Source organism: Lissotriton helveticus, chromosome 7, assembly GCF_964261635.1.
Source record: "Lissotriton helveticus chromosome 7, aLisHel1.1, whole genome shotgun sequence".
NCBI classification, from domain to species: Eukaryota; Metazoa; Chordata; class Amphibia; order Caudata; family Salamandridae; genus Lissotriton; species Lissotriton helveticus.
This window is the reverse complement of record NC_136068.1, coordinates 1,015,960,320-1,015,987,749: the sequence shown is the minus strand read 5'-3', so window position 1 is coordinate 1,015,987,749 and position 27,430 is coordinate 1,015,960,320. Positions and strand designations below refer to the sequence as shown.

General features: G+C 47.5%; 1 protein-coding gene across 1 annotated transcript in view; it reads right to left on the bottom strand.

Moving 5' to 3' along the window:
• The window catches only part of CYFIP2 (cytoplasmic FMR1 interacting protein 2), a 197,798-nt gene that overhangs the window by 169,556 nt on the left and 812 nt on the right, over positions 1-27,430 (bottom strand). The window contains exon 2 of the mRNA XM_078653715.1: positions 4,189-4,353. Within this exon, the coding sequence (XP_078509841.1) occupies positions 4,189-4,305 (117 nt within the window). The 5' untranslated portion in view covers positions 4,306-4,353. The remainder of the gene's footprint in view (positions 1-4,188; positions 4,354-27,430) is intronic.

Sequence of the window (27,430 nt, the reverse complement as noted above, 5' to 3'; positions counted from 1 at the left end):
GGCCATGTGTGTATGTGTGCAGTGGTGGGGGTGTGTGTCTCTGTATGTGTGCGTGCGTGTGTGTGTCTCTGTGTGTGCGCATGCGTGTGTGTTGGAGCTTCCCAGGAGACAGGAGATGGCCACAGCGAGCGCGTTCGCAAGCGCGTGGCCCGCTCCAATCGCCATGCGCGTGGCCAGGTCATGTCTCCTGGAAAGCTGCGTCGCTAGCAATAGGTCTCTGGCGACTTAACGCCACGAGACCTAAAAAGGGACAGTCCTGATTTTTCTCGGCCAGTGGTCTCACATAGAGATTGAATAATAAGGGGCTGAGGATAGAGGCCTGAGGAACTCCATGGGCAAAAGAATGGGTTTCTGAGCAGGCTGAATGTGAGAAAACCTGGAAGGTACGTTTAGTAAGAAAGGCGGTGAGCCAGTTTAGGGCTAGACCTCTAATGCCTTGTGACAGGAGTGTTTTAATTAGCACAGTATGAGACACCGTATCGAAAGCAGCGCTCAGGTCGAATAAGATGAGTGCTACTGTGTCGCCGTTGTGAAGGTGTTGACGTATGTTTTCTGTGACTCCTAGTAGGGTGGTTTCTGTTGAAAAGCCCGCTCTGAAGCCTGACTGGGAGGGATGGAGGAGATCATGTGTTGTTACAAAATAGTTAATGTGTCGGTGGATGTGTCTTTCTAAAATCTTAGAGAAGATGGGAAGCAAGGATATGGGACAGTAATTACTAGGTTTATCCGGGTCAACGTTTGCCTTTTTCAAGAGTGGGTGAATCATAGCGTATTTCCACGATTATGTGATAGTCGCTTCCTGTAGAGAGGTGTTCAGGATAAGACTCATAAATCAATAGCACACCGAGTCCAGGTAGGATAGTGCCTGACCCCCCGCCAAAATTATGACTGAATAAGGGGCTCAATTTAGTAACCGCCCTCGGCGAACTTAATAATCAATTCACCACCCAAGCGGTGCAACAGAGAATTCAAGGAAAGAGAGATCCTGAACCTTCCCCAAGACCTAAATTCTACATGAACTCCTAAGCGCAAAGAGACCAAGCAACATGGCTTATGCCCGGTGGAGCTGCCTAGACAGCTATAGAGGAGATTGGCTCTGGTTTACCCCCTCGGCCATCACCTACCCAGCTGGACATGGGACACAGTTTCTCCTCATCTCTCCACTGTATCTCCCGCCTCCCGGTTTTTCGGCAGTTCCTCTGATTGACTCTTTGCCGCTTTCATTGACTTGTGCAGCCAAAATGACCACTGCCTATGTCGACATCCCCTTGAGTCTGCTATACCCCTCTCTTCTTGTTTGGCCCTGCAAAGCACCCTCTTACTCCCCTTCCATTTCTAATATGCAAACCGTCTCAGTGAAGAAGTCGAGCACTGATTGTTTTTGGATTCCCGGGCCCTCTCTGAGTTTCGACTCGCACATCTGACTTTTTGGTACCACCTTAAGTTCTATTTCCCTTGTCCGGTCTCCCAGACTTGCCCTGCAGTCAATCATCTGCTTCCTTTCCCCCCTCAACCACCTACGCTCCCATGACTTGTTTTTTATGTTTTCTAATTTTGCTCTATTAACTGATGTATTCATGTAACACTATTTTTTTCTCTCGATCCTATGTTTTTCTCGAGCAACTCATGTAACTATGTAACACTGTTCTTTTTGTAACGATTTTCCTCAAATAAAGCGCTCTGATATATCCGGGTCTAGCCAGCACTATATAAAACGCTTCAATTAAATAAATAAATAAAACTATGGCAATGTGTGCTTTTGGAAAACAAAAAATATTTTAGCTTTCAGACAATGCTTTTTTAGAATGTTGAGAGCCCAGCAGCTTTTCCAATAATAATTTTTTCAAAAACCATGACAAAACAAAACAAACATTGACCAAGCCAAACAGCTGAAGGCCAACACCAGCCTTATTCCCTTTGCCAATTCTTGTTGAACTCTGTGTTGGATGATCTGACTGGTGGATGCTCAGTCTTTTCAGATTTCTGCCAAGATTACAGTACCATTCCCGTTGGGTGTTGATGTGTGCGACAAGTTCTATGAGGGATTTCCATAATTGTCAGGATGTCACCTCGATGATTCTACTTATCTTCTTGATCCTTCCAGTAGTCACTATCCTATTCCACTTACTTTTTAGGGTTTCCTTATGCCATAAAGTCTGATGAACCTCCCAATTGTTCTATGTACCAGAGGGCCCCTTCTATACAGTCTTATGGGCTGGCACATTCTAGATTTATTGTTATACACTGGAATACATGCTAACACATCACACTCTGCCACACTGATACAGACAATACCTGCACACCTTGACGCAAACTCTGACACAAACTCTGACACATTAAACTGAAACAAATGCTGACACCCCTAACTGAATGTAACTATTACTGCTATACTGTAATTCTAATACAAAGACAGGCACACACTGATGCACACTGAGGCATTGCACAGTTAAACAAGCACATACCGTTGAGCAATACTCAAGATACATTGAAATTAATTTGTGACAACGCTGTCATCAACTGGTGCAAGTACTGACACACGGTGCTGTTATACAATAATTTACTTGTTAAGGTATCGGTTGCAAGCCAAAACTGAAATGACTGATGAGCATTTAATCATTCCTGTGCAAAGACGAACCAGAAAATCTTTTCTGTTGACCTATATGTGCTTTATGAGACGCAGATTCACTAAAACCACACAGGAACAGGAAGTCTACGCGAGAAACACCCTGTTCTTACAGTAGCCACACCTGACTCCACGCTCAGCAGTGTCATGGCTCAGAAAGCTCTGATTGGGTCAAAATGTGCCCAGTGTTTAATTTGTAAAAAAATAAGTGCCAGGGCCCTCGTCAGGAGGCAATTGCAGCTTGCGCCACCCATTGCATGTGCCAGTGCCACCAATGACACCACAAATACAATTAGTAACCATCACACTCATACAAGTGTGACTATTCCAGGCCCCCAAAGCTGTAACAATGTATTTATTTATTTGACAGCTTTATATAGCGTAAACATGACCCTTGTGGTTATCAGAGTGCTTTACAGATGCTCAAGGAGCAGAGACATATGGAAACAAAAATGTCATAATCAAGAAGAGTAGTATGGCTTGGGCTGCAGGAATTAGTAATTTTTAATGTATATTGAAGGGATAAGCAACTGTTGTTGTCCTCACCTCTAAATTAGATAAACAGCGCCACCATGTGGTAGACTGTCATTAGTGCAAGTGTTGACAATTAACTGCCTGTGCCGAGCACCAGAAACAACCAGCTCAAATTAAGCACGGGCAGGCATGCTCACTTCGGCCCAAACCCCACGACACAGAGGGTCCCAGGGAAGAGCCCACGTCCATTTAATGGGTGGGGTGTGTCTGAACTGCAGTGGCAGGATCAGGGCATGTCATCCCTTTCAATTGAAAGGGACCCTGGATTTCAGGGGACCCCTCCTAGTTTCCGCTAGATGCAGGCTTGACCTTGTTACCGAGTTCCTCACCCCAGATGCTCGTACTGTGCTACTAATTTTATGGCGTGTTTATATTGTCTTTTGTAGAATGTGTTTGTTTTCATGATATATATTTTTATTGCTACTGCATGGCGCACGTCTTTCCTTGAAAGGTGGCTTAAACATGTTCAAAGCAGTGCTTAATTTGTAAAATATTAAATGTCAGGGTTCCGACCAGGAGGCCAGTGCAGCTTGCACCACCCATCGCCCTTGTTATCGCTGCCAAAACAACTACTAACCATCACGTAAATGCGACAGCTCAGATTATTCCAGGTCCCCAAAGCTAAAGGAATGGCTGGGGAGGCAGGTATTAGCAATTTTTTCATGTGTATTGTTTTCCTAAACAACTGTTATACTGTTCATCTATAAATTACATGAGCAGCGCCAAGTGTGGTGTTGACAATTAGGTGCCGGTGCCGAGCACCGGAAACCAATTAAGGGCCGGTGCTCAGCACTGGAAAGCACCGGCTCAAATTAAGCACTGGTTCAAAGGGTCTAATAAGGGCCCCTCTGTACCTTCAGCCAGCCCTGATGCATTGGTGTGCTTGGATCAGGGTGCGCTGCATGATCTGCACCGGGGCTGGGAGAGCATCAGGTGGGCAGCACGTTGCTGTGTGCAAATGGGATGTAGCTACGGACACAATGCAAGAATCAAAGTGTTCTGTACATACTAAACCACATAACCATCCTTACCTGGTACATAATGGAGGAGGGCGGCGGCTCGATGCATGGCTGCTGGTCCGGTAGCGGCAGCTCCTCCAAGAGGTCCACATTGGACAGCGCGTCCTCCAAGGTCACGTGAGTGGTCATGACGCCTGCGTGTGCTTCCGCACGTGCAACCACCCCGGCAGCAAGAGTCTGGAACACACAGATAGGTCAAGTCAAACCCTGAGCATGAGCGTGATGACGCACCTGAGAGGCGGGCCAAAGCGAGGACACAGGTCGCACTTCTGAGGTGATCTCACCTCATCGGGACACTGAAAGTGATGACAGACATCCCACGGCAGAGACTCACAGCATTCACACAAACAACACCCCAGAGATTGAAGAGAAAGCCACACATCACACCCCAGAGGCAGAATGTGATAGCACCAACCAAGTCACACAGACAGGCTCATCTCGAGGACTAAAGATGAAGAATAACCCCCCAAAAAATGGCCATACCCCAGAGACTGATGACAATGTCACAGAAACCACAAGACTCTCAGAGGGATGCAGCAGGCCCTCCCCAGGGAGCGAAAGTCTGTTTAGAGTTTGACTGGCAGATTTTCTACTCGAGTTCTCTGCCATGAATGACGGCAGAGGCATTTCAACCAAAGTGGGTTTCACCATCTTGCAATGAGCCATTTTCGGGAAGGAGGGTAAATGCTTGGTGAACTTTCACCATTATTATTGTTGTAAGAAGAGAAGTGTAAACACGAAATGTGGGCACTTAAAATGTACCTGAAAAATGGGGACAGATTGTCAGTGCCCATCTCCATAATATGTTGGGCAGTGCTTTAAATTGAAATATAGAAGTTCATGTACTCACTATTTAGAGTGCATGTTTACTTCTGAGAAGTGCTGGTACTCACCTATTAAATGTATTGCAGGAGTGCTGAGAAGTGAGGTACACTCACTCTGAAATTAAAGAAGTGTAGGTACTCAGTGCCGGGTAGTACCTGCCCATTTAAAGCACAGATATTGGGGTTGATCATGTTTCCCAGCATGTTAGGGACACTGTACTTACCTTCACTAGAGGTCAATGGCACTTTCCACGGCAGAGTTAACTCTACTATGCCTGGTTGGGGGATCACTCAAGGCGCAGCCCTCTTGTGAACGTACTGAAATCCTGATTCAGCCACAAAAGGAAATGTATAGGCTAACGAGAATTATGTGTTGTACAGAAAACCCACACTTCTGTCAATTTCCTCTGACATATTTCACCAGTGAAAAGCAGGTGGAATTTATTTGGGAAGAAGGATAGGTAAACATGAGGATCTGTGTGCACAACACATAGATTTCCAGTTATTCCTTATTCCAAATGTGAACCTCATAATTGTGTGGCAGTGACCAGTAACAACCATAACACTTAATATCGGCAGTTACTGTTTCTGTAGACCCCAACATTGATGTTCCAAGATCTGTGTGGGTTCCGAGGCTTCAGCCCTAGTGTGCCATTTAAGGCCTCTATGTCCATAGGCTCATCAGAGCCCTAACCTCTTAGTGTCAGCATTCCACCCCAGAGTCTTCATGGTGTCAAAACCCTCAACTTCCAGTTTTGGGGCCCCTAGCTCTGTTGAACCCTAAGCCCTCCGTGTATGATCCCTGAGCCTTCAATGCATCTCTTCGGGTCCTGCGCAGCATTAGGACTTCTTTCATTTTGATGACTAGTGGTCCCAGACCAAACACGATATTGGAGACCTTTGCTCCCTCTGTTGTGGTATAAGAGCCCTCATTCCACGGTGTGGCTATTTGAGAGACTTCTTAGTGCAGAGCCTGTCTGAGCTCACAGCTGCTAGCGTTCAAGCCTCTTGGTCGTGGTGGCATCCTTAGATTTAGCTGCTGAGGAAACAGGCCTCCTAACGTCTGCAGCCACTGCATAAGTGAAGGCTCAATCTCCATCAGAGGCAGCTCAAAGCCCTATACACTGAATATTGTGCAAAACACTTTCAAAGTAAGCTCTCTTGGCCTCATGAGGTTTGTGTGTACTGGTCTCTCATTGTTAGGTTTTGCATTTCCCGCCCCCCAATTCACTCAACATGATATAAGTTAGCATAGTGTGTCTAACCGAATGATGTGTTGCATATGTATTTAGGACTAATTGGTTATTTTCGTGTTCCAGTTAGCAATTTCTTAGCTTAGCTCCTGTGCCGCCATCTTGGGAACATGTCTTCGCGACCAGACTGCAATGCCCCCACCCTTATGATCAGAAAATCACTGGTCTCAGTGTTTCTCGCCTTGAGCTAGTATTTGCAGAAAACTAACAACGAAATGTATTTCTTTGCTATCAGTTATGTTCCCAAGCCCGGGAGGAGCGGAGTCTCGGCTCCGTGGCCTTGAGGGTGATAACAGAGCCATCCTCCCGCAGGTGCAACGGCTTCATGTGTGCGCTCATTGTTCACCATTTCTTCAGTACTGCGTGACTAATGTTGCTGTAACGTGTTATAATGTATTGTCCTTTTGAGATCCGGCAGTCCCCTCGGCGCACTCCTTGGAGTGAAGTCTTGACGGGGCCTCTCTATAGAGAAACTAATGGCCTAATAAATGTTTTCTAATTCTTCTCCACTGTCTGGCTGGCTTATTTCATGGGAATGATATCTGAGTGAGGTAAGTTTGCTCAGGTGGTTTTGAGCCACGCTTATCAGATGGTGCCCGAACAGGGATCCCGCGATAAGGATCTTTTGGGGAACATCGTTTCCAACGCGGTGTTTACACCGCAGTACCTTTACAACGGTGCCATTACAACGCAAGTCGTTACTACGACTTGCGCTGGATGGCGCTGTTGTATAAGGAATATTGTAATTTTATATTCCAACACCTTCCCTACTGTTACGTGGGCTGGTGTTAGAATATAAAATTATAATAATCCACAATCCACGCACACCAACGCAAGTCGTTGTAAGGACTTGCGTTGTAAAGGCAGCGTTGTAAAGTACAGCGATCTAAAAGATCGCGTTGTACTAACGTACATCCGGATCTTTCTCGCCCATAGGTGGGTTGTAGAAGAACGGGGACCGTCTGGTCAGCACGGTGGGTCTGGGTACCCATTTGATGCCGGGCTTTGTTCTCACAGCGCTGCCCCACCCTGCTGATTGGGAGAGGTCCCGGCTTATGATCCTGCGCCGGAGTCCAGAAGGCGGACCTTTGGGAGCTGACCGTGTTGGTCTAAGCAGCCGGCGGTGGAGAACAGTGGATGTCGGGTTCCGCGAACAGGAGGTGAGTGGTCCGACTGATGATTGAAGGAGCTAGGGTGCTCCGAGGGGCTAGGGTGCCCCAGGGAACTCAGAGTGCATGAGACGCTCTGACAGACTGTTTGTGGTTTGGTGGAGTTTCGGGGGGACGCCTGATGTTCCTTTGTTGTGGAGCATCTGGTCGGACGGTGCTCGGACGGAGTCGCGGTGGATCTTGGTGGAACACTGGGAAAGGACCCAAGCCTAACCCGAAAGGGGGGGATTTGCTGGAAGGGTTCCAGGTCTTCCGGGGTGAATCCGTGCAGTGGTCCGTAGTACCGTCCGTGTGGCTGACCTGTCCTCCGGCCTCCAGAACAGTTTCTGCACTGTTCAGTGTTTATTAAGTCTGCGGTAGGGTCTGGTTCCCCAGGACATGGTCGACGGGCCTTGTCCCATTGTGGTAACATGTGTTTGGCATGGTGATTCGATGTATGCCCATAGGAAATATGTGTGTGTAAGGACATGAGTAGTTGTTTGTGGGGATAGCTGTTTTGTCCGTTTTGTGTCTGGGTGCATGTGAGTTCCTTGGCGGTGTCTGATTGTGTGAGCAAGATGCCGCGTTTCAGTAAGTTGTGATGTTTTGGGTGTTGTTGTCGTTCAACTGATGCCAGATTGGCCGAGAGTCAGCCTGCTCCTTTAGAAGGCTCTCCCAACTTTGAGATGTATGTGAAATATGGATTTACCCCGATTTTGTTTAATACTTTGTGGCATCGGTACACCAAGAGTAATGTGGATTTGCAATGGCCGTTGACCGGTTCATTCGATGCAGCTAAGATAGATTACTTGCAGGAGAGATTGTTTGCTAGGCGCAGTCACCAGAGCATGTTCGATTCCCTAAGGATGTGGCAAAAAGAGGTTCGGCAAAGACAGATGAGAGATGAGAAGATGGCCCAGAAGAAAGCTACCCAGTCGATGGTACAGAAAGTGCGAGCCTATAATAAAGCGGAGACAGAGGCAGGGATTGAGCGTGCAGAAAGGCTTCATAGGCTGCAAACAGATAAGAGTTATGTGGTAAGAGCGGAGGAAAAGGATGAGATAGAGGACCTTTTGGATGCCCGCCCCCCGCCCCCTTATGCACCGCAATCGATATATCCCACGCTATCTACTTCTCCCACTGTTATGTCTGCTTCTGACTCTTCACAGGAACCCTCTTCCTCTGACCCTTCCGCTATACTAGCCTCTACTTCCAGTGTTTTGAAGGGTGTTGAAGCTGCATTGACTTCTGTAACCTCGCCCCTCGTTTCTCTATTGCCGACGGGAACTTCAGTCCCGTCTGCCCCCCTTGTGGCTACACCGGCATCTGCATCTGCGTTACCTACGGCTTCGGCAAGTGTTACCCATCAGACTATACCTCAGACTACGTCACGGGGTCGAGGGGGGTTGGATGGGCATATGATATTTGACCATGTACGTACATTACTTACGTGTTCTAATGTGGGTATGGAAGAGAAAAAGGCTGTGGCCAATCAAGCATGTCAATGGGCTCGGAATGCCATTCATACAATGAAGGATATTTGGTCTATAATGAAAGATTCTGAACCTTTGATGCAGCAGCATGCTTTGTGGCATATGTCAGCGAAGTTGATAGGGTTGTGGGAGCAGTGCCGCGGGGACCTGGCACCCCAGATTATCTATGATATTAGAGACAGAGCTTACAGGGCCAATACTAGTTTGGGAGAGGTTTATGGAAATTTGCGTACATTGGTTGGCTCCAGAAATGAATTACAGTCTACGGGTCCCTCTACGCTTGGGGCACACCCCATGCGTGAGGTCCACCCCGTCTTTCACCCTGAAATACCTGAATTAGTGGATCCAGTGACCAACGCAGTGCCAAGGGCACGGGTAGAGGCTCGCTTTCAAGAGCAATGGGTTTATGTCCCCTGGAAGAGGATTGAGGTGTTGGCACTGAAGGGACAGTTACCTGACTCTAGAAAGAATCCGACTGCCTATGATAGGGAATTGACTGAGGCGGCAACTTCAACGGTCATGACATTTGCAGACATAGAGTTATTCTTTGGATTATTGGTTCCAGTGGATGTATGGAGACAAGTGAGTGGTACTGATCATGCAGACGAGCTGGGGGGCACATGGCAGGAGTTTAAGGATTGGGATAAAGAAAGGAAGCCGGGGGATAAACCGAGACAGGAGATTTTAGCCCTGCCTGGACGTATCATTAAGTACATGCGTTTCCTTCTCCCACCGAAGAAAGTGGATTGGGATAAGTTGACTGCATGTCGCCAGAAGAAAGAGGAGGGTGGGTCTGACTTCTTTACTCGCTTTGAGGAGGCATTCCTGGATTTCAGTGGTCAGGATTTGTCGCAGAATGGCGGGGTGCGGCTTTTTGTGAACAGATTTGTACATAATTTGTTACCGGAAATATCGGTCCGGGTGCAGGCTTCTGAGAGTACGTGGACGACGTCCACTCCTTTTGGCATTTTGAGTATGGCTCAGTACTATGAGCATAGGGAGAATGAGAGTAAAGATAAAGCAGAGAAGAAAGCAAAGGACCTAAAAACGAGAGTGTTGTTGCAGCAAGTAGCCAGAGGACGGGGACGGGGACGTGGGCCCCGCCAACTGCAGCCGGTCAAGGTGGAGTTGGATATGGACGTGGAGCAAGGCAGAGTTTGGCATTAGGGGAAAATCAGTGTGCTAATTGTAAGAAGGAGGGTCACTGGTGGCGGGAGTGTCTGGAGCCGCGGGATGGATACAGAGGACGGGGCAGAGGTAGAGGTCGCGGGGAAGTACGTAGGGATGACTAGCAACATAGTGAGGGTCGGCGGACAGGTGGGAACTACTTTGATGGTGACAGGGACAGACAGCATTAACGAGGAGATTGTGATGGGGAGCGGGACAGACAGTATTATCAAGATGACTATGATGTAGACGAAGTGACAGGTTTTTCTCACAATTAGGACAGTGCAGGGCAGAGTAAGGGACCAGTATCATAGCAGGTAGATCAGCGAGGGCCCTATGTCACTGCGGACTTGCTGGGGTCCACCAAGAAGTTTTTAGTTGATCCGGGAGCTATGAAGAGTTCCGTGGCACGTTCCCAGGTCCCTGGGGCCGCTCTGTCTGGCCAGAATAACATCTCCGTTGGGTTTTCAGGTACACCGGTGATCAGCCCCATTTCTAAACCACTCACTCTTACGATTGGTCCTTTTACTGTTGATTCTCCGTTCCTTCTCATGTCCCATTGTGGTGAAAATCTTTTAGGTCTAGATTTGTTGAAGAGATTGCATGCTACGATTTACTGTTTGCCGGATGGTGTTTATGTTACCTTGGGCCCCTCTGTTGCACGGGCTCAGCAATGCTTTTCTAAGGACGAACCTCTCCCACTGGAGCTTATGGAGGTGCCAGAAGCTTTGTGGGCAAGTAGTGACACTGATGTGGGTAAATTGAATATTGCACCCGTCTCCATTAAGGTCAAGCAGGGAGCTTGTTTACCGCGTATTCCCCAGTGTAAGATTTCACAGGAGGGTGAAAAGGCTCTGTTACAGATCATTCACGACTTGATGCAATCTGGAGTAGTGGAGGAGACGGCTTCCAATGTGTGCAATAGTCCTATTCTTCCGATTCTTAAGAAGCCTTCTGCTGATGCTAGTTGTGATCAACAAGATGTTTATCGATTTGTAATTGATTTACGACAGATTAATAAAGTAGTTGAGTCCCAATACCCGGTAGTTTCTGATATAACTGCAATTTTGACAATGATTCCTCCCACGGCCAAGTATTTTTCCGTTTTGGACCTTAAGAATGCATTTTTCAGTATCCCTCTTCATCCTGTTAGCCGCCATCTTTTCAGATTCTCGTTATCTGGCCGTAGTTTCAGATTTTGTAGAATTCCCCAGGGCTCTACTGAGAGCCCTAGTATTTACAGTCAAGCATTGAAAACGCAATTGGATGATTTGGAACCCCCTGCAGGTAATGTGTTGTTGCAATATGTAGATGACTTGTTGATTGCGTCTGACACGGCGTAAGGTTGTAAGGAGGCCACTGTCCGACTTTTGCATCATTTGGCGCGTAATGGCCATAAGGTGTCGCTCTCTAAGTTTCAGTATTGTCGACAGGAGGTTACCTACTTAGGTCATCTCCTATCGAAGGAGGGGAGGAGGTTGACGCTGGAGCGTGTTATGGCGATAACTAATATGTCTGTTCCTAAGACCCAACGAGAGGTGCGTGCGTTCTTGGGCATAACATCGTATTGTCGCCAGTGGATACCTAACTATGCTTTACTAACCAAGCCCCTTCTTCATTTGACTACCAAGGAGGTGCATGAGCCCTTGCCTTGGACCCCCGCATGCCAGGAAGCTTTTGAGTTGTTGAAAACTGCTCTGTGTTCTGCACCTGTACTTGGCACCCCTGATTACCAGAAGCCTTTTGTACTTTATGTGCATGAGGCGGACGTTTGCGCGCTCTCGGTGTTAATCCAGTGTTTTGGGGGGAAGCAGAGACCCTGTGCGTATTTTTACGCTACACTTGACAATGTGGCAAGAGCGTTGCCGAGCTGTCTTAGAGCCACAGCGGCTGCTGCGGTGTCGATTAGACAATCAGCGCTGCTCGTCCTTGGCATTGATCTCACAGTGATGGTACCGCACGCTGTGGACAGCCTATTGAATAAGACACAGAAACAGCATTTAACTAGTGCTCGTCTCACGGGCTATGAGTTGACGTTGTTTGCCCCTCATATTACAATTAAAAGATGTGCCACTCTGAATACAGCCACGTTACTACCCCTCCCTTTGGACGAAAAGGACAATGAGGTCCATGATTGTTTGTTTCGGACTGAAGAAGAAACAAAGGGACGGATATATTTGACAGACAATCCCCGAATTGAACCCAAGGGGAATTGTATGTCGATGGCTTTAAACTTCCAGATGGCACCACGACTGCAGCCTATGCCATAACAACATTGCAGAAGGTTGTGGAGACATCTAGGGTCCCTTATCAATCAGCACAAGCTGCGGAGTTGGTAGCCTTGTTACAAGCATGTGAATTGAGTGAGGGACTGGATGTGAATATTTATACTGACAGCCAATACGCCTTTGCGTGGCTCATAGTTATGGGTGACTGTGGGCACAAAGGTTTTTTTTGACATCGCATGGACAGAAGATACAGCATGGCCCATTGATACTACGATTGTTAACAGCATTAACACTTCCCAAAAGACTGGCCGTAATCACATGTAGTGCACACAAAGCAGTGGTGGACGATGTGGGCCGGGGTAATGCATTTGCACATCAGACAGCTACGGAAACTGCTTAGACAAAACTCCCACGTATGTTTGTGGCAGGACCGGCTAGGTGGGTACCAGACAATGACATATTTATGAGTACTGTGGAGAGTGTGCGGGATATTCAGACGGGGGCAACAGAGGACGAGTTGAAGATATGGAGGGTGTGGGGCGACTGGACTCGGATGATTGTTGGACAGACTTATCAGACAAACGAAGGTGGTTGCTCCCTGACGCATATGTTCTTCCTGTGGTCACAATGGCTCATGGACCGGCACATGTTAGTGCAAAGGGGATTTGTAAATTACTGGACCCAGTATGGTGTAATGACAATATCTCTAAAATGGCGACACAGTTAGTACAACGTTGCATGGTCTGTCTGTGATAAAATCCTGGGAGGGGGACACCTATTCTCCCCGGTAATTTTGCACCCCCTTCTTTCCCTTTTGAGGTGATCCAAATGGATTATATTGAGATGGAAAAGGTCAACAATCTCAAGTATGTCTTGGTGGTGGTGGTGTGTTCTTTTAGTAGATGGGTGGAGGCTTTCCCAACGAAAGAATGCACAGCTATGGCAACAGCAAAGGTGTTGATTAAGGAATATTTTTCTAGATACGGATTGCCTCGGGTGATCTGGAGTGAGAACGGGACACACTTTAATGCCAGATTGATTAAACTGATATGTAAGGGACTGCAAATGCAGCAGAAGTTTCATGCAGCATGACATCCCCAATCTGCGGGCTTGGTAGAGAGATATAATGGGACTTTGAAGTTAAAGTTGGCTAAGATCCAAGAGAGTACTGGGCTGCGATGGCCAGACGCACTCCCTTTAGCTCTGCTTTCTACTCGGGTGACAATGAACTCCACGACAGGTATCTCCCCGTATGAGGTGGTCTTTGGTCGCCCAGCTAATGTTTGAGGTGTCCCGAGTCCTAAATGTTTTGCTGATATTGAATATTCTCTGTTGACAGACTACTTGTATGCTTTGACTAAAGATCTCCGTTCCCTTCACCAGCAGGTAGCAGACATGCTGAACCCCCAACCGGAGGAGCCTGGACATTCCATCCAACCCGGTGACTGGGTATTGGTTCGTCAATATCAACGGAAATCCTGTTTGGAGCCGAGGTGGAGCGAGCTACTGCACTCAGGATCCAGGGCCACAAGTCGTGGACGCATGTCAGTCACGTGAAGAAGTTTCCACTTCCATTGCCCTATGATGCGTGGGTGAGGGAGGGCGTCGCTGATCAGGATCAGGAAAGTGAAACAGTTCCGCTCAGTTGAGGGGAGAGGAGCTAGCTGAGAACGAAGAGAGGCTGACCTCAGTTGAGAGAGACGAAGCCTCTCGAGATCGAATTGATTCGACATCAGTGGATAAGTCCCTTGCCGTTGACCCCCCATTTTGTTCACAGATCCAGAGGTGCGAGGGAGCACTCGCTATAATCTGCGGCCCAGAAAGGAGAACAGCGCACTGGAAGAGGGGCTGAGTGAGGAAAATAGGGAAGGACTAAAGTGAGAGAAGTAGGGAAGGACTACAGATTGAGCCCTGGTGCACTAGCCGAGACATTGTTACGAGAACATTAGGTCGTGTCCGGGCCCAGATTAAGTGCTCCTCTGAGTTGTGAAGCTGTGCAACTCCAACGTGGGAGTTAGGGCATGAACAATAGGAGCCTGCCTGTGAGGCTCTTAGGGACACAGGGAGAAGATCCCCTCTGATTGGCCTCAGTGTGAACTGATCCTCTCTTTTAGTTTATTATTGGACTCATAGCTAGGTGAATATGTACCCTTTTGGCCGTCCCATTCCCGAGGAGGAGCAGCCCTTTGTGACTCTTCGCAGAGTTGACCCTGATTCACCCTGGTCATCATTATCCAGGAACGCGAAAATTGTAGTTATAGTGGTGATCATCATTGTATTCATAATAGTTCTTGGGATTCTATTTTTCCTTGATGAAAAGTACCCGGTTCACCAATTCATGCCTACTACTACCTCGACACCTGAACATAATGTGGTTACTTTAGACTATCGAGAAGAATCATTGCGTAAGGGCTACCAGGATAATGTTTTCATTAAGACATAACATCATGCTCATGCTGTATACAATGTTACTGACTGTTGGGTTTGTGGGTTATTGCCTTCAGCGGTACACAAAACGGATAGGTTGCTGGCACTTCCTTTATCTTATGTGAATAGTTGTGTGGGATGGTACACCCTGATCAGTTTGGTGAAATTCTTCCAGCAACCTGATTTCTTGCAGCCCCGACTCACCAATAGTGGATCCACCCTGACAATGCGAGTACACCCTATACACCAATCCCTTTTTGAACCGTTTCTTAATGACGGACGTTTTGACCAGACTTTTGTAGATACATGTTACAGAAAGCTGAGACGGTATACTGCACTAAATGACACAGATCTCGTTAGAGGGAGTTTTCGGCAATTGAATTCTTCTTTGATTTTCCGACGTCCTCCCCCGGGGAATAGCAGCAGACATCCCTTAGTCCCCATTGCTGTAGTGGGTCCTCAGTCTCCATTCTGCATTCTAGGAAGGGGACCTATAAAGGTTGGTAACAGTTCCTGTAATGTGACCTCTTCAATCCGATTGTCCATCAGCCCCTCTTTGGTTCGTCCACCGAATATCTATTTTGTCTGCGGTGAGAATGGATACCTCTGGTGACCTGAGCGGTGGGGGGGTGTCTGCCATTTAGCGTATCTTCTACCCCCAGTTTATTTGGCTCCTTTTAATTACCATAAGACCCATCGTTGGTCCCCAGTGGTTCCCGGACAGAGGAGAAGGAGGGAACTTCAAGCAGATGAGGTTGACCAGACTGATACTTCTTTACAACAATGGAAGGACTTTACCCGGGGGTTATTACCATTTTGAGGTCCCATGTTCAATAGTAGGGCTATTAGGAGACTATCTAGGGTTATGGAGAAGGTGGTCAATACAGAAGCTGACATTGTGACCAACATGACCGTTGAGATGCAGGCTATGAGACTTTTCACTTTACGAAATCGGATGGTTCTTGACGTTATCCTGGCTGATAGGGGTGGAGCCTGCCGCGTCATTGGGACCTCCTGTTGTGTTTATATACCTGATTCCGCTCCCAATGTTAATTTGGCTGAACTAAAACTTCATTGATTGGCTGCTGAGTTGTGTTTATTGCCTTCCTCCTTGTTGCTCGCTTTGCGCCAGTACTATGACCTCCTCAACATATCAATCTCGACAATATCCGGTTTTGAATAATGTGATACACAAAGAGATTCAATCACTTATGGCTATTGATGAGAGCATCTTTGAGGATTGAGGATATTATTAGCCAGTTGCTTTTCCCATAGTTATTGTAAAGGCACTCCTTTGGCCAATAAAGGCTGCGCTCATGTTAGCCACACAATGCTAAAAGGAGGTCTGATAGGTTTTGCATTTCCCGCCCCTCAATTCACTCAACATGATGACGTATAAGTTAGCATAGTGTGTCTAAACGAATGATGTGTTGCATATGTATTTAGGACTAATTGGTTAGTTTCGTGTTCCAGTTAGCAATTTCTTAGCTTAGCTCCTGTGCCGCCATCTTGGGAACATGTCTTTGCGACCAGACTGCAATGCCCCCTCCCTAATGAGCAGAAAATCACTGGTCTCAGCGTTTCTCGCCTTGAGTTAGTATTTGCAGAAAACTAACAACGAAATGTGTTTCTTTGCTATCAGTAATGTTCCCAAGCCCAGGAGGAGCGGAGTCTCGGCACCGTGGCCTTGAGGGTGATAACAGAGCCATCCCCCCGCAGGTGCAGCAGCTTCATGTGTGCGCTCATTGTTCACCATTTCTTCAGTCCTCTACTTTTCCATTAGGGGCGTGACTAATGTTGCTGTAACGTGTTATAATGTATTGTCGTTTTGAGAACCGGCAGTCCCCTCGGCGCACTCCTTGGAGTGAAGTCTTGACGGGGCCTCTCTATAAAGAAACTAATGGCCTAACAAATGTTTTCTAATTCTTTCCCACTGTCTGGCTGGCTTATTTTATGGGAATGATATCTGAGTGAGGTAAGTTTTCTGAGGTGGTTTTGAGCCACGCTTATCACTCATTGCCCGTGCATCTGTCTCTATGACTGAACTATGACTGCCTATGCTGCTGGCCTCACATTGCTTGCAGGACTACACTGTGATCGCCTATGAATATGGGTGTGCATGTCTGTGTTTGTAAATGCATCGCTTTGGAATTATCTGTGTACTATTGTAACAGCACAGACAATTTATGTGATTAACTGTGTGATTACCCCAGAAGCTGTGTACTAGTTAACTCAGATGCTTCTGATAGACCTCCCTACTTTGGAAAATTGATCTAATGGGCACGAAGTATCAAAGGGTTTGAATCTTATCTACTTAACGTATTCAACCTTAGAACCAATTGTGCAATCTCTGCAGTCATTCAGATTTAGGACAGTGGCCATTTTAGGAGTTGGAGTTGGGTTACAATTTCACAAGATCAGATGATATTTTATCCATTCCAGGGACAGTTTTAACAAAGATTGGCAGGAGGAAGACGCTGACCCACTGGAAGCCACGGAAACTTGCGTAGTTGTATGAAGTGGCACAGCAGCTTACTGTAAGTCTAAAATCCTGACATAAATGCATCTCTCTTGCTCCATCTTCCAACTCCAACTTGTGATTCATACAGTGATAATCCTTTCTATGTCACTTAACTCAGAACATTCTCTCTTCCCCTCATGTTGAGTTCCTTCTCACTGTTTGCTTTCAGACCATTACCAGAGAAAGAATACTATCTTAGGGCTCAATGAAAAAATTTGCGGGTGGTCCTTTCATCCGCCAATGCGTTGAAGTTGATTATTCTGTTGCCCCGAATTAGATGCTGCCCACCAAATTTAGAAAAGTCAGCTGACTCAGCTGACATTTCTAGCATTGGCAGGAGCCCCTATCATAGCAGTTCCTGTTAATGCACTGTAAGTAGGAATGGACGGCTCCTTCAACATGATGGAGCCATACTGCAAACTTACAATGCTTCCGGAAAAAAAATCCCAAAGCTGGAAGAACTCAGGACTTCTTCCGGGGATAGTGCTCATCTCTTGGTGAGGACCTATTTCCAAGTGTCCTCATAGCGCTATCTTTTCTCCCGGCACCTGGGCTCGAGTCGGGTGTACAAGCAGGTACATGGCATCCACCCACTGTTTTCACAGGTTGGACGCCGTCCTCCCTGCCAAGAAGTTGGGCCCCACAGAAATATGCTGAACTTGTCTAGTGTAAATTTCAGACACCGGGACATGTTCAGCAGCACCTGCATGTTGCCTGCTTTCCATTCCCAGCAGCAACGTGCAGGCAGGGAGGGAGCCTTTTTTCACCTCCAGCTGGGCCGAAGTTAAGGGGCCTTTCGGCCTCCTTTTGTTTGTATATGCTGAATGCGGGCCGCCTGGAACCTAACATTAAAATGTAAATGCCACAGAGGGAAATAAAGCCACACAGCTTGCCTTCTCTTCACAGGTACTTAAGAGAGGCATGCTTTTTACTTTGTTCTGTCCCTGTATATAAATGCAAACACTGTAAGACTGTCAGATGGGTTAATCTGTCCCAGCATTTACACAAATAATTTAAATAGCACTATTTTATTTCGTTTATAGCACTACGTCCTGACCTCATGAGGTCATATGCATATTGTCTTACTTGGTCAGCCCCCCTCCCCCACTTCTTTTTATAGGACTTGTGCCCCACCCTGCACTAACTCTTTCTGCTTCTGTGCATGCAGGTACTGTTGAAAGGGGCTGTCCTGCATGATTTCAGATGCGCTATTGACCGTCAAAGGAAACATGCCCATTATAAAAGCCTAAAATTGGATTATGATTTATTTTTTAGGGGCTCCTGTTCACACAGACACGACTGTAGAACTGGTCAAGAATTGTCCCAACCCACGTGGCACTCTGACGCAGTGGTTGCTGGAAAGAACCTTCCAGAACGTCCAAAGAACCATGTTGCGGATTGAATGGTGGACACTGGCACTCTGCTGCCTATAGAGTTAACACAAGCAAAAAAGAGGACGCACGTTCGGGCTCGAGGACTCGGCATGTGCACGAGGGGTTGAGACACAGCTCAAGTGGAGTTGGCAAACAGCACCCATGCATTGGAGTGGCAATGCACAAGACCATCACAACAATCACACTTTAGTGTACAAAAGCTTCTGAATAGTGCAGTAATAACGCTGTTCGCATTCCATTCTTCGTGTTATAATCTCTAGGCTGAAATTGTCCAAACTGAGCAGTATTAGTGGAGGGCACTATCGGTTGCTACCGGTTTCTAAAGCCACAAGTACTTTTATTTATTTATTTATATTTATTTATTTATTTTGTATACTTATAGAGCGCAGTCCTGTCACCCAGAGGGCATCCTGGCGCTTTTGATCTTCGAACTATTGCACTTTTCACTGCTCAAGCATTTTTAGGAAACAGATGCGTTTTTAACGCTTTCCTGAACAGGGGGTAGTCCCTGTGGCTTCTCAGGAGTAGTGGCAGGGAGTTCCAAAGTTTGGCCGCTGCAACACTAAATGAGCGGCCACCCATCCTAACTCTCTGGAACATCGGGACTACGAGCAGGTGTGCCGAAGAAGAGCGAAGGGGCCGCGAGGCAGAATACCAGGCAAACATGTTTTGCAGAGGGATTGGACCCTGTTGATGTACTGCCTTAAACACCAAACATGCAGCTTTATACAGCACTCGCAGGTGTATCGGGAGCCAGTGTAGGGCTCTTAAAGCTAGAGTGGAAGAGCTCGACCTAGGGCGGGAAAGTGCCAGCTTGGCGGCCATGTTCTGCACCCGTTGTAACTTCCCCAGCAGATTTTTTGGGGCCTCCAGAAGTAGCCCATTACAGTAGTCGAGACGACTTAGTATGGTGCCACGAACTACTTCCGGCCTGGCTTGAGCGGGGAGAAGGGGCAGAACTTTATGCAACATGCGAAGCAACATCATGCACGTGGAGATGGTTTTGTTAACGTGCATGTCGAGCTGTAAGTTTGGGCCGAAGATCACCCCCAAATTACGAGCTGATTCCGCCGCCGACACTGGCTCGAGGAAGGTGTCAGACCAGAAGTTCTCTGGAAGTACCCGCGGGATCCGATCTATGGAACAATGGAGCACCTCCGTCTTAGAGCTGTTAAATTGTAAGGAGTTAGCCCGTAGCCAGTCCGCTGTGGCTGCCATACAGGGATGAAAAGTCTCCAGCGAAACCGCATTATTTCCTTCCAGGGAAAAGACCAGCTGGGTGTCATCGGCGTAATTAAAAGCCGAGACACCAAAAGATTTTATTAGCTGGACCAAGGGGCGGAGGTACAGATTAAAAAGTATAGGGCTGATGGCCGAGCCCTGTGGCACCCCCTGCCCTACTCTCCTTGGCTCAGAGCGAAATGGAGGGAGTGAGACCAGCTGTTGCCGGCCTTCAAGATAGGATATCAGCCAGTCTCTTGCGCTCTCTATGACCCCACACTCCTCTAGTCTCCTGACAAGGGTCCGATGGCAAACCGTGTCGAACGCGGCCGACATGTCGAGCAGCACTAAAAAGGCTGCCCAACCACTGTCGACACGCGATCGGAGATTGTCCAATACGGTTACCAGCGCGGACTCCGTCCCGTGCCCGGGGCGGAAACCGAACTGTGCCTCATCGAACCAACCGATATTTTCCAGGAAACCTGAGAGTGAACGAGTCACCCATTTTTCCAAGATCTTAATAGGAAAAGGGACCAAGGAGATTGGCCTATAGTTGGAAAGACAGGCCGGATCCAACGTTGGTTTCTTGAGCAAAGGAGACACTACTGCTAGCTTCCAGCACTCGGGCACCGATGCCAGCTCCAAGGACTGGAGACAGATGGCAAACAAAGGCTGAAAGAGTTCGGCGTGAAAAACCTTCCAAAATTTGGGAGGCAGTGGGTCGAGCGGGGAACCCGAGGACACCGTATGTGCCAGACTGCAGAATTCCTCGAAGGAAGGGCATAGAAAAGATCTTAGTAGGGATCGACTGCAGGAGGAGTCCGGAGCTTCCAAACAGAGGACAGGGGCGCTTGGCTGGGGTCGACTGGGTGAACTGCCCGGAGCTTCCAGACTAGGGCCAAAGGCACCCGTCAGGGGTCGACTGGGAAGGCCAACCGGAGCTCCCAAACCGAGAACTCCCAGTATGAGAGCAGAGTCAGTCGGCTGGGGTCGACTGGGTAACTCGTTCGGAGCTCCCAAGCCAAGGCTGGAGGCGACTGGCTGGGGTCGACTGAACGGGCTAACCGGAGCTCCCAAGTCGAGAGCAGCAGACAAAGGGTTTTTTAGGCCCTCTAAGATCTTTGCAGTCTTCTCCTCGAAAGCACCCGCCAGGGAGTCGCACAGAGCCTGCGATGCGCGGACCATATTAGCCACACATACAGGGTGGGACAAGTCCCTGATAATTTTAAACAGGGCTTGAGATTTATTAGGCGCCTGGTTCAAGGAGGATTCCAGAAAAGCCGCCTTAGCCAGCTTAATCTGCGCCTTGTAGCCCTGCAGTGCAAGCTTGAACGAGGCTTTAGCCGAAGTGGAGTACTGCTTCCTCCAAGCTCTCTCGGCACGTTTACAGCTCAACTTCAGCTGTCGTAGCTCTTCCGTATAATAGGGAAAAGCCCGATTCACTCTCCCTCGAGACTTTCGGAGGGGCACCACTTTATCAAGCGTGTCGGTAATAGACCGGCACAAAATAGAGTAGCTTTCCTCCACCGAATTCCTCAGACAAAAATAAGCTGGTAATAAAGGGGGCAGTGGAGATGAGCTGAGTAGTCGGGACCAAGGTCTACCCAGTTTCGATAATCCTACACCGGCTGCTTCAGAGGAATAATCCCCTATGCAGAGGGGCACTCCACACCAGGGCGCGCCCTTCAGACACCGACCCTTCACGTCAGTCAGTTCTTTCTCGAGGAGGCGATGGTCGGGATACAAAGTGACGCAGTAAAGTCTCAGGGCCCAGGAAATGCTATCACATTTATGAAAACAATGTATTTACTAAGAGCTAGATAAAATATGTCTGTTAAAATGAAGATTTACACCGAAAATCAGAAGTTAGTAAGTAGCACCTTTTGGAGAGTTCGTTACGAGGCCTACCCATATTGACAATTACCGACAGGTGCCATTGTTTTTTATAACATTTGGTCGGGGGCCAATGTCATATCTCTGGGTAAAACCCTTTGTGGTATCTGTGTTTTCCGTAGGTCAGTGATGCAAAGGTGCCAGAAAGAAAGCACCAAGTTTGCTATGACACGTCTTGCCTCTGCCTCGTTTGTCGGGAGCCTTTGGTACAGGATGGGGACACGAACCTGGCTAGAGCTGTGTGACTGAAATTCACACACTGAAAGAGGGCTTTAACCAGGTCCCAAAATACACCAGGTGCCAATGGCAAATTCTCAAATGTTTTGGTGGCCAAATGTAATAGGGTTAGAAATAATTTGACATTTAGGGACTCCGGAACACCTAGAACAGTCGCTGGGATGGGGACTCAGCGGGTGCTCTCTGCAGGGACTAGGCCAACCACTGGACCCACCATTACCAACCACCATTTGGTACTGGGATCTAGGATTTAGGGTCCATTACTTAATGCCAACCTAATGGATGTACCCACAGAATTGTATGGGCTACCTAGATTGCTCAGACATTTCAGAATCTGACCACCCTAAGGGTGGCCCTTCGAAGGGGGAAAATGTGGGCTCATTTCAACCCCCCCCCCCCCAGCGCCCCCTGACCACTCCCCTGATAGTCCCTGGCACCGGATCCCGTCTCTGCACCCAGCAGCTGGAGAATCTGCCCTCCTTTCAAATGCAGCCTGGGTTGTTGCCTTTCACTAATGTGCTTCTGCCAGACCAGGTGCGAGTTTGCAGCTGCACTGGGGACAACACGTTGACTGCAATAGGACCGAGTCTGTACCTGTCTTGCTCATTTAAAGGTGCACAATGGCTCAGGGCAGTGTGCCACCTACATAATATAGGCCCTGATGTTTGAAGTTTATTTTTGGTGTGTTTCAGTCTAGATGGGCTGCAGAGTACCCATAGCTCCAAAGAGCTTTAGTCCGCTAGGCCTGATGATGGCCTTCCTCATGACCATGGTCTGCTCCTCTCTTCTCTTTTATCATGCAGTTCAGCTGCTTCTTCTTCCACGTAGTTTTTAACAGGAAAGCTTCTCTGGCATCCAGGCTTGGCTCTGGTTGTGTTATGTTATGCTATTTTAGATTGATTTGTATAGCGTACTAATCACTCATGAGGGTATCCGGGGATAAGCAGTTCCCAGCAAAGTTGTGGCCTTGGCACAAGTCCTTTCTGGGCATGTGCTCTAGTAGTTCAGATGAGTGCTTTAATTACCAATAATGCAGCAGGTGCAGCAGCACCCGGGCCCGTAGTCTCGAGGGGCCCTGTGGAATCCAAAAATGGCTGTCTTTGACACCCAAAGTGCAAGTGAGGGGCCTATTTTCCTACTTTTATGAGGACCAATAGCAAATCTGTTATGCAACTGGTCCAGATGAATGCCTAGGTGAGGGGGCAAGAACTTTTTCCAATTTTAGGGAACGTCAGGAAGTCAGAACCAATGAAAATGCAAGTTTCAGAAATCAAATTCTCCTCCAACCAGCAGAGAGAGTAATTCCAAGGTGTTTCCATCTCTTTCCTGGCTGCCAGGCAAAGGGATTTCTGAATCCAAATGGTCAAGGGGTTTTGGAGAGTTGTCTCGGCTAGCCTTAGCCATGTTTCCCTAGTTACTCAGCTATGTAAAGAACAACAGAGGAAACAGAAAAGGTAGGTTTCAGGCACGGGGGGGGGGGGGGGAGGAATTAGTTAAAAAAGGAGAGAAGATGAGTTTCCATATAGCGCATTAAATATATTTAGTAGTGCTGTCAGGAGCCATGAAACAACAGACTTGCAGGTTGTCGTGAGGCAATGGCCTGCTCCTTCCTACTTTTTAGAAAATACCTTTGCCCCATCATGAGGGTAAATTTGGAGCTGCCAGTCACTGAGAAAGGGCTGGTGCAGTGAGTATCCCACCGGGTATTGTGTGCTAAACCATAATGCACACCACACAGTAGGTCCACGTCAATCATTTATGCATTGTAATGACGAAGAAAAAACGAAAAAGAAAAAGTGTGGTTTGTGGGATTCGAAATACTGCTGAAAGAAGGAATAGCTAGAAACCTAATCTCTGAAGCCACTGGAGAAGTGGAGAAACCTTTGCACAGTCTAACTGGAGAATTGTGCCAATTAATCACCGTTGGAGGGAGTCCATGCTAATCTCTACAGCTTGGGAGATGGCCAACAGGTACCTGCCTAAAAGGGTGGATTTTATGGCAAGGCAGAAGATTAGCATTATGCATTAAGTTTTATTCACAACTTCTGAGCAGCAAAAACTTAACGTTCCAAGCTACAGCACAATAAATGACTTTACAATGAAATTAGAACTCTGCAATCCCATAAAAGCCGCTGACCTCCACCTTCTTCCTCTTTTGTTTTTGCTTCTGAGTAGATAAGTACTTTTTTATATGCATTACCAGTATTATTAATATTTGTGTTACCTCATACACTGTAAAACATCATCCAATTCAGGGAAGAGCGAGCAAGGACTAGAAACTGACATTATCTGACTTCCTATTATTATCATCACACAATTTAACGAGCTTCTCAGTGCTCACTCCTCCCTGTGACATGTAACGTCACATTGCAGCACATCATGGACTCCACCGTCACAATCCCAGAGGTGGTTTAGAAAAGGAGAAGCAGAAACAACAAGATGAGCCGCAGATGGGAACCCCGCCTCTGACTGACTTACTTAGTGTTTCAGACTTGACCCTTTAACACAAAGAGAAAGAATAGTACCATGGTAATTGTGATGTCAGGTAACATCAATGTCCCTTCCAGCTTCTAGCCATTCAACTCGTTCATAAGAAGAGCTGCAGCAGAATAAGAAACGTGTTTGGGATATGAACTCATTAGCAAGCAGGAGGTTTACCACAGTAGCGGATCTTGCATTAGATAAAGTGGAAGCCTGGAAGGGTACTGAGGTCCAGCAGTACTAGGCATGGGGTGAACAAAGTGACAGGGAATAATAATACCTGCTCTATCACTCACAAGTAGCTCACCGTTGAGCGGGTGTCAGTTAGTAGCCTAAGTGAACCAGGGGATGGATGTGGTGGGGTTGGATGGGCATAGTGGCCAGTGGTGAGGTGTCACGATGGAAACTGCTGAGGCGCAACATGCATTGATTCATAATTGCGAATCAAAACTAAAAGGACGGACCCCTATGCCTGGGAAGAGATTCTTTATGGGCGGGTGCAAAATGGAGCCAATGAACTGCATGCAAGTGATCTGGATTATTTGAGTTGAGAGTTGAGAGAATATAAGGATAAGAGTTCCCCCGGGAATAAGGATTTGGTCTCACTTTCAACATGAACTTTGGTAGCGAGCCTCTTTGCATGGCTCCTATCGTAGCTACTTGGCAGCCATTACTGGTGTCTGATGTCTCCTTGTGAGGGTGGGAGTGTGCTGTGGGAAGTAGTTGCCAGATTCAGCCTCCAAAGAGCCAGCTGAGCTGCCAGGGGGAGGGGGTCTCAAATGGAGACGACCCACCAGGATCCTCCATAGCCCCAACACATAATCCTTCACAAGACCTATGTGAAAAGGGTATTTTATAGGAAGGGATAGCAAATAAAGACCGGAGCAAACAGATTACATAAAAGCACATACAGAAACCACAGTAAAAAGACCACAGGTCTCAACAACACCACCGTGTAAGAGTCTACCCTTGAGGCAATGGGTGATCATAGAGGCACTCAATTGAACTCTCAGAGGCACAAGGTCCAAGCATTTGCTAAATCCCACCCATAACCATATATTAGATTGGGAAACTATATGACCAAACCTCACTGGTTTCAATGATCATTTTACCAGGCAATATTTTTGTAGGACACACTGTCAACTGTTTTTGTGGTTCATGGCACCCCACACTACTCTGACAATCCCTGAGTAAACATGACCTCTTTCCTGACAGCGGAGTCCGAGCGTTATGTCCGACGCCCGGTGGAGCTGCTCTGTCCAGCTAATGAGGAGATCAGACTTGGTTCACCCCCTGACCGTCACCTGCCCCGCCAGACCTTGGGCACAGTTTTTCCCTTTCTCCCTGTCTCACCCACCCTCTCGCTCATCATATTTCTGCCGCTCTGCTTTCGCCTTGTCTCCTTTCTATCCACCTGTCTGATCGATACCCATTGGAGCTTCCTTGAGAGCTATAGAGGAGACTGGCCTTGGGCTACCTCCCTGGCCATCACCTACCCATTCGGTCTTTGGGCTGACTTTACCTCTGTCTCCTATTCAGTCTTCCCCCTCGTCCTCTCCCTTCTCACTCCCCCCCCTTCCTTCTCTACTGTTCTCTCCTTATCTCCCGTTAATGTGTCTCATATATTTGATGTAATGTGTCTCATATATTTGATGTAAAGAGTAATTGTTATTATTGTTGTAACTTTGCTGACCTTATGTAAAGCGCTCTGATACCTACAGCTCTAGCCAGCGCTAAATAAAACTCTTTAAATAAATAAATGATGGATGATATGGCCCTTTGTGAAATGCCTGACTTGCAGGTCACACATGTGCCGATACTTCTGACAGTATGGGCTTTTCCCATGCTCATGTAGGAATCTCATAGCTACAAACTGTGTGTACCAGTCTCTAATTCCCTGCACTGCTGCACCTCCCGGCACTCCAGTCCCTGGACTCATCATAAGAGATTCCTTGGGACTGTCTTTGACTGCTCCTGTGAGACCTCCTCCCCCCACATGTGCTGAGACACAGAATATGTGACTCCATACAGAGGTGAAATCCTTAGGGTTGCAGTGTTCTTCAAATCTCTCTCTGGTATATATGAAGCATGCCCTTCCTCGCATCATGCAAATCAATTTTTTACCATTCTCTGCCATGGGTAAGCCCCCTGTGTTGATTTCCTCTTTTCCTTGCTCTTTGCCATGATGTGCCCATGAGCCTGTCAATAGTACTGTGGGAGAACCGTGAATTCTTGCTGATAGTTCTCACTCTTGATGTTACTCGGTTGGTCCTTCTAGGCATAGGAAACAACAGGCACCAAAATCAAGGAGACAAATCCAGACCGGCCCTGGATGAGAACTAGTTAGACATGAAAAGAAGAACCAAAGTAGAGGAGAAAAAGAACTAAGGAACAGCTGATAAGGGCCAACAGACTCTATGCTGGAAGCAAATATATTTGGCCAGCGGAGAAAAAGTCGACCTCAGCAGAAGACAGAATTCGAGGTTGCAGGAAAAGCCCATACTGTCGTGGTGCAGATGCTACTCTAGGTCCATTCTCGCGCTCCCTTTCTCAGTGGTGTGGAGGCTTCTAATGGCTATAATGGGGCCAGAGGTGGGATGACAGTCTTTAATGGAATATGTGTGGGTGGCAAAGATACATGCGTGGCAGAATGGTTCAGTGAGTAGGCAACATAGCATGGTGGCAGAGTGGGTGAGGGGTGGAGCGGGAGATTTGAGGTGGGCTGGTGGCATGATGTGACAGGGTGAGTCCGCTAGTCGGACAGGTTAGTTGGAGTATGGCTGGGTTGAATGAAGGAGGTTGGATTACAGTTCAGGTGTGATTGCTGGGTGGGTGGTTGGGGAACAGTATTGTCGAAGTTTGATTTTAGGTGCAAGACATAAGGGCAGTAGGATTGTGAACGGGTGGGGAAACGGATGGGTGGGTAGGATGGCCAAGATCAGGGTAGATGAGTGGTGCGATGGTTGG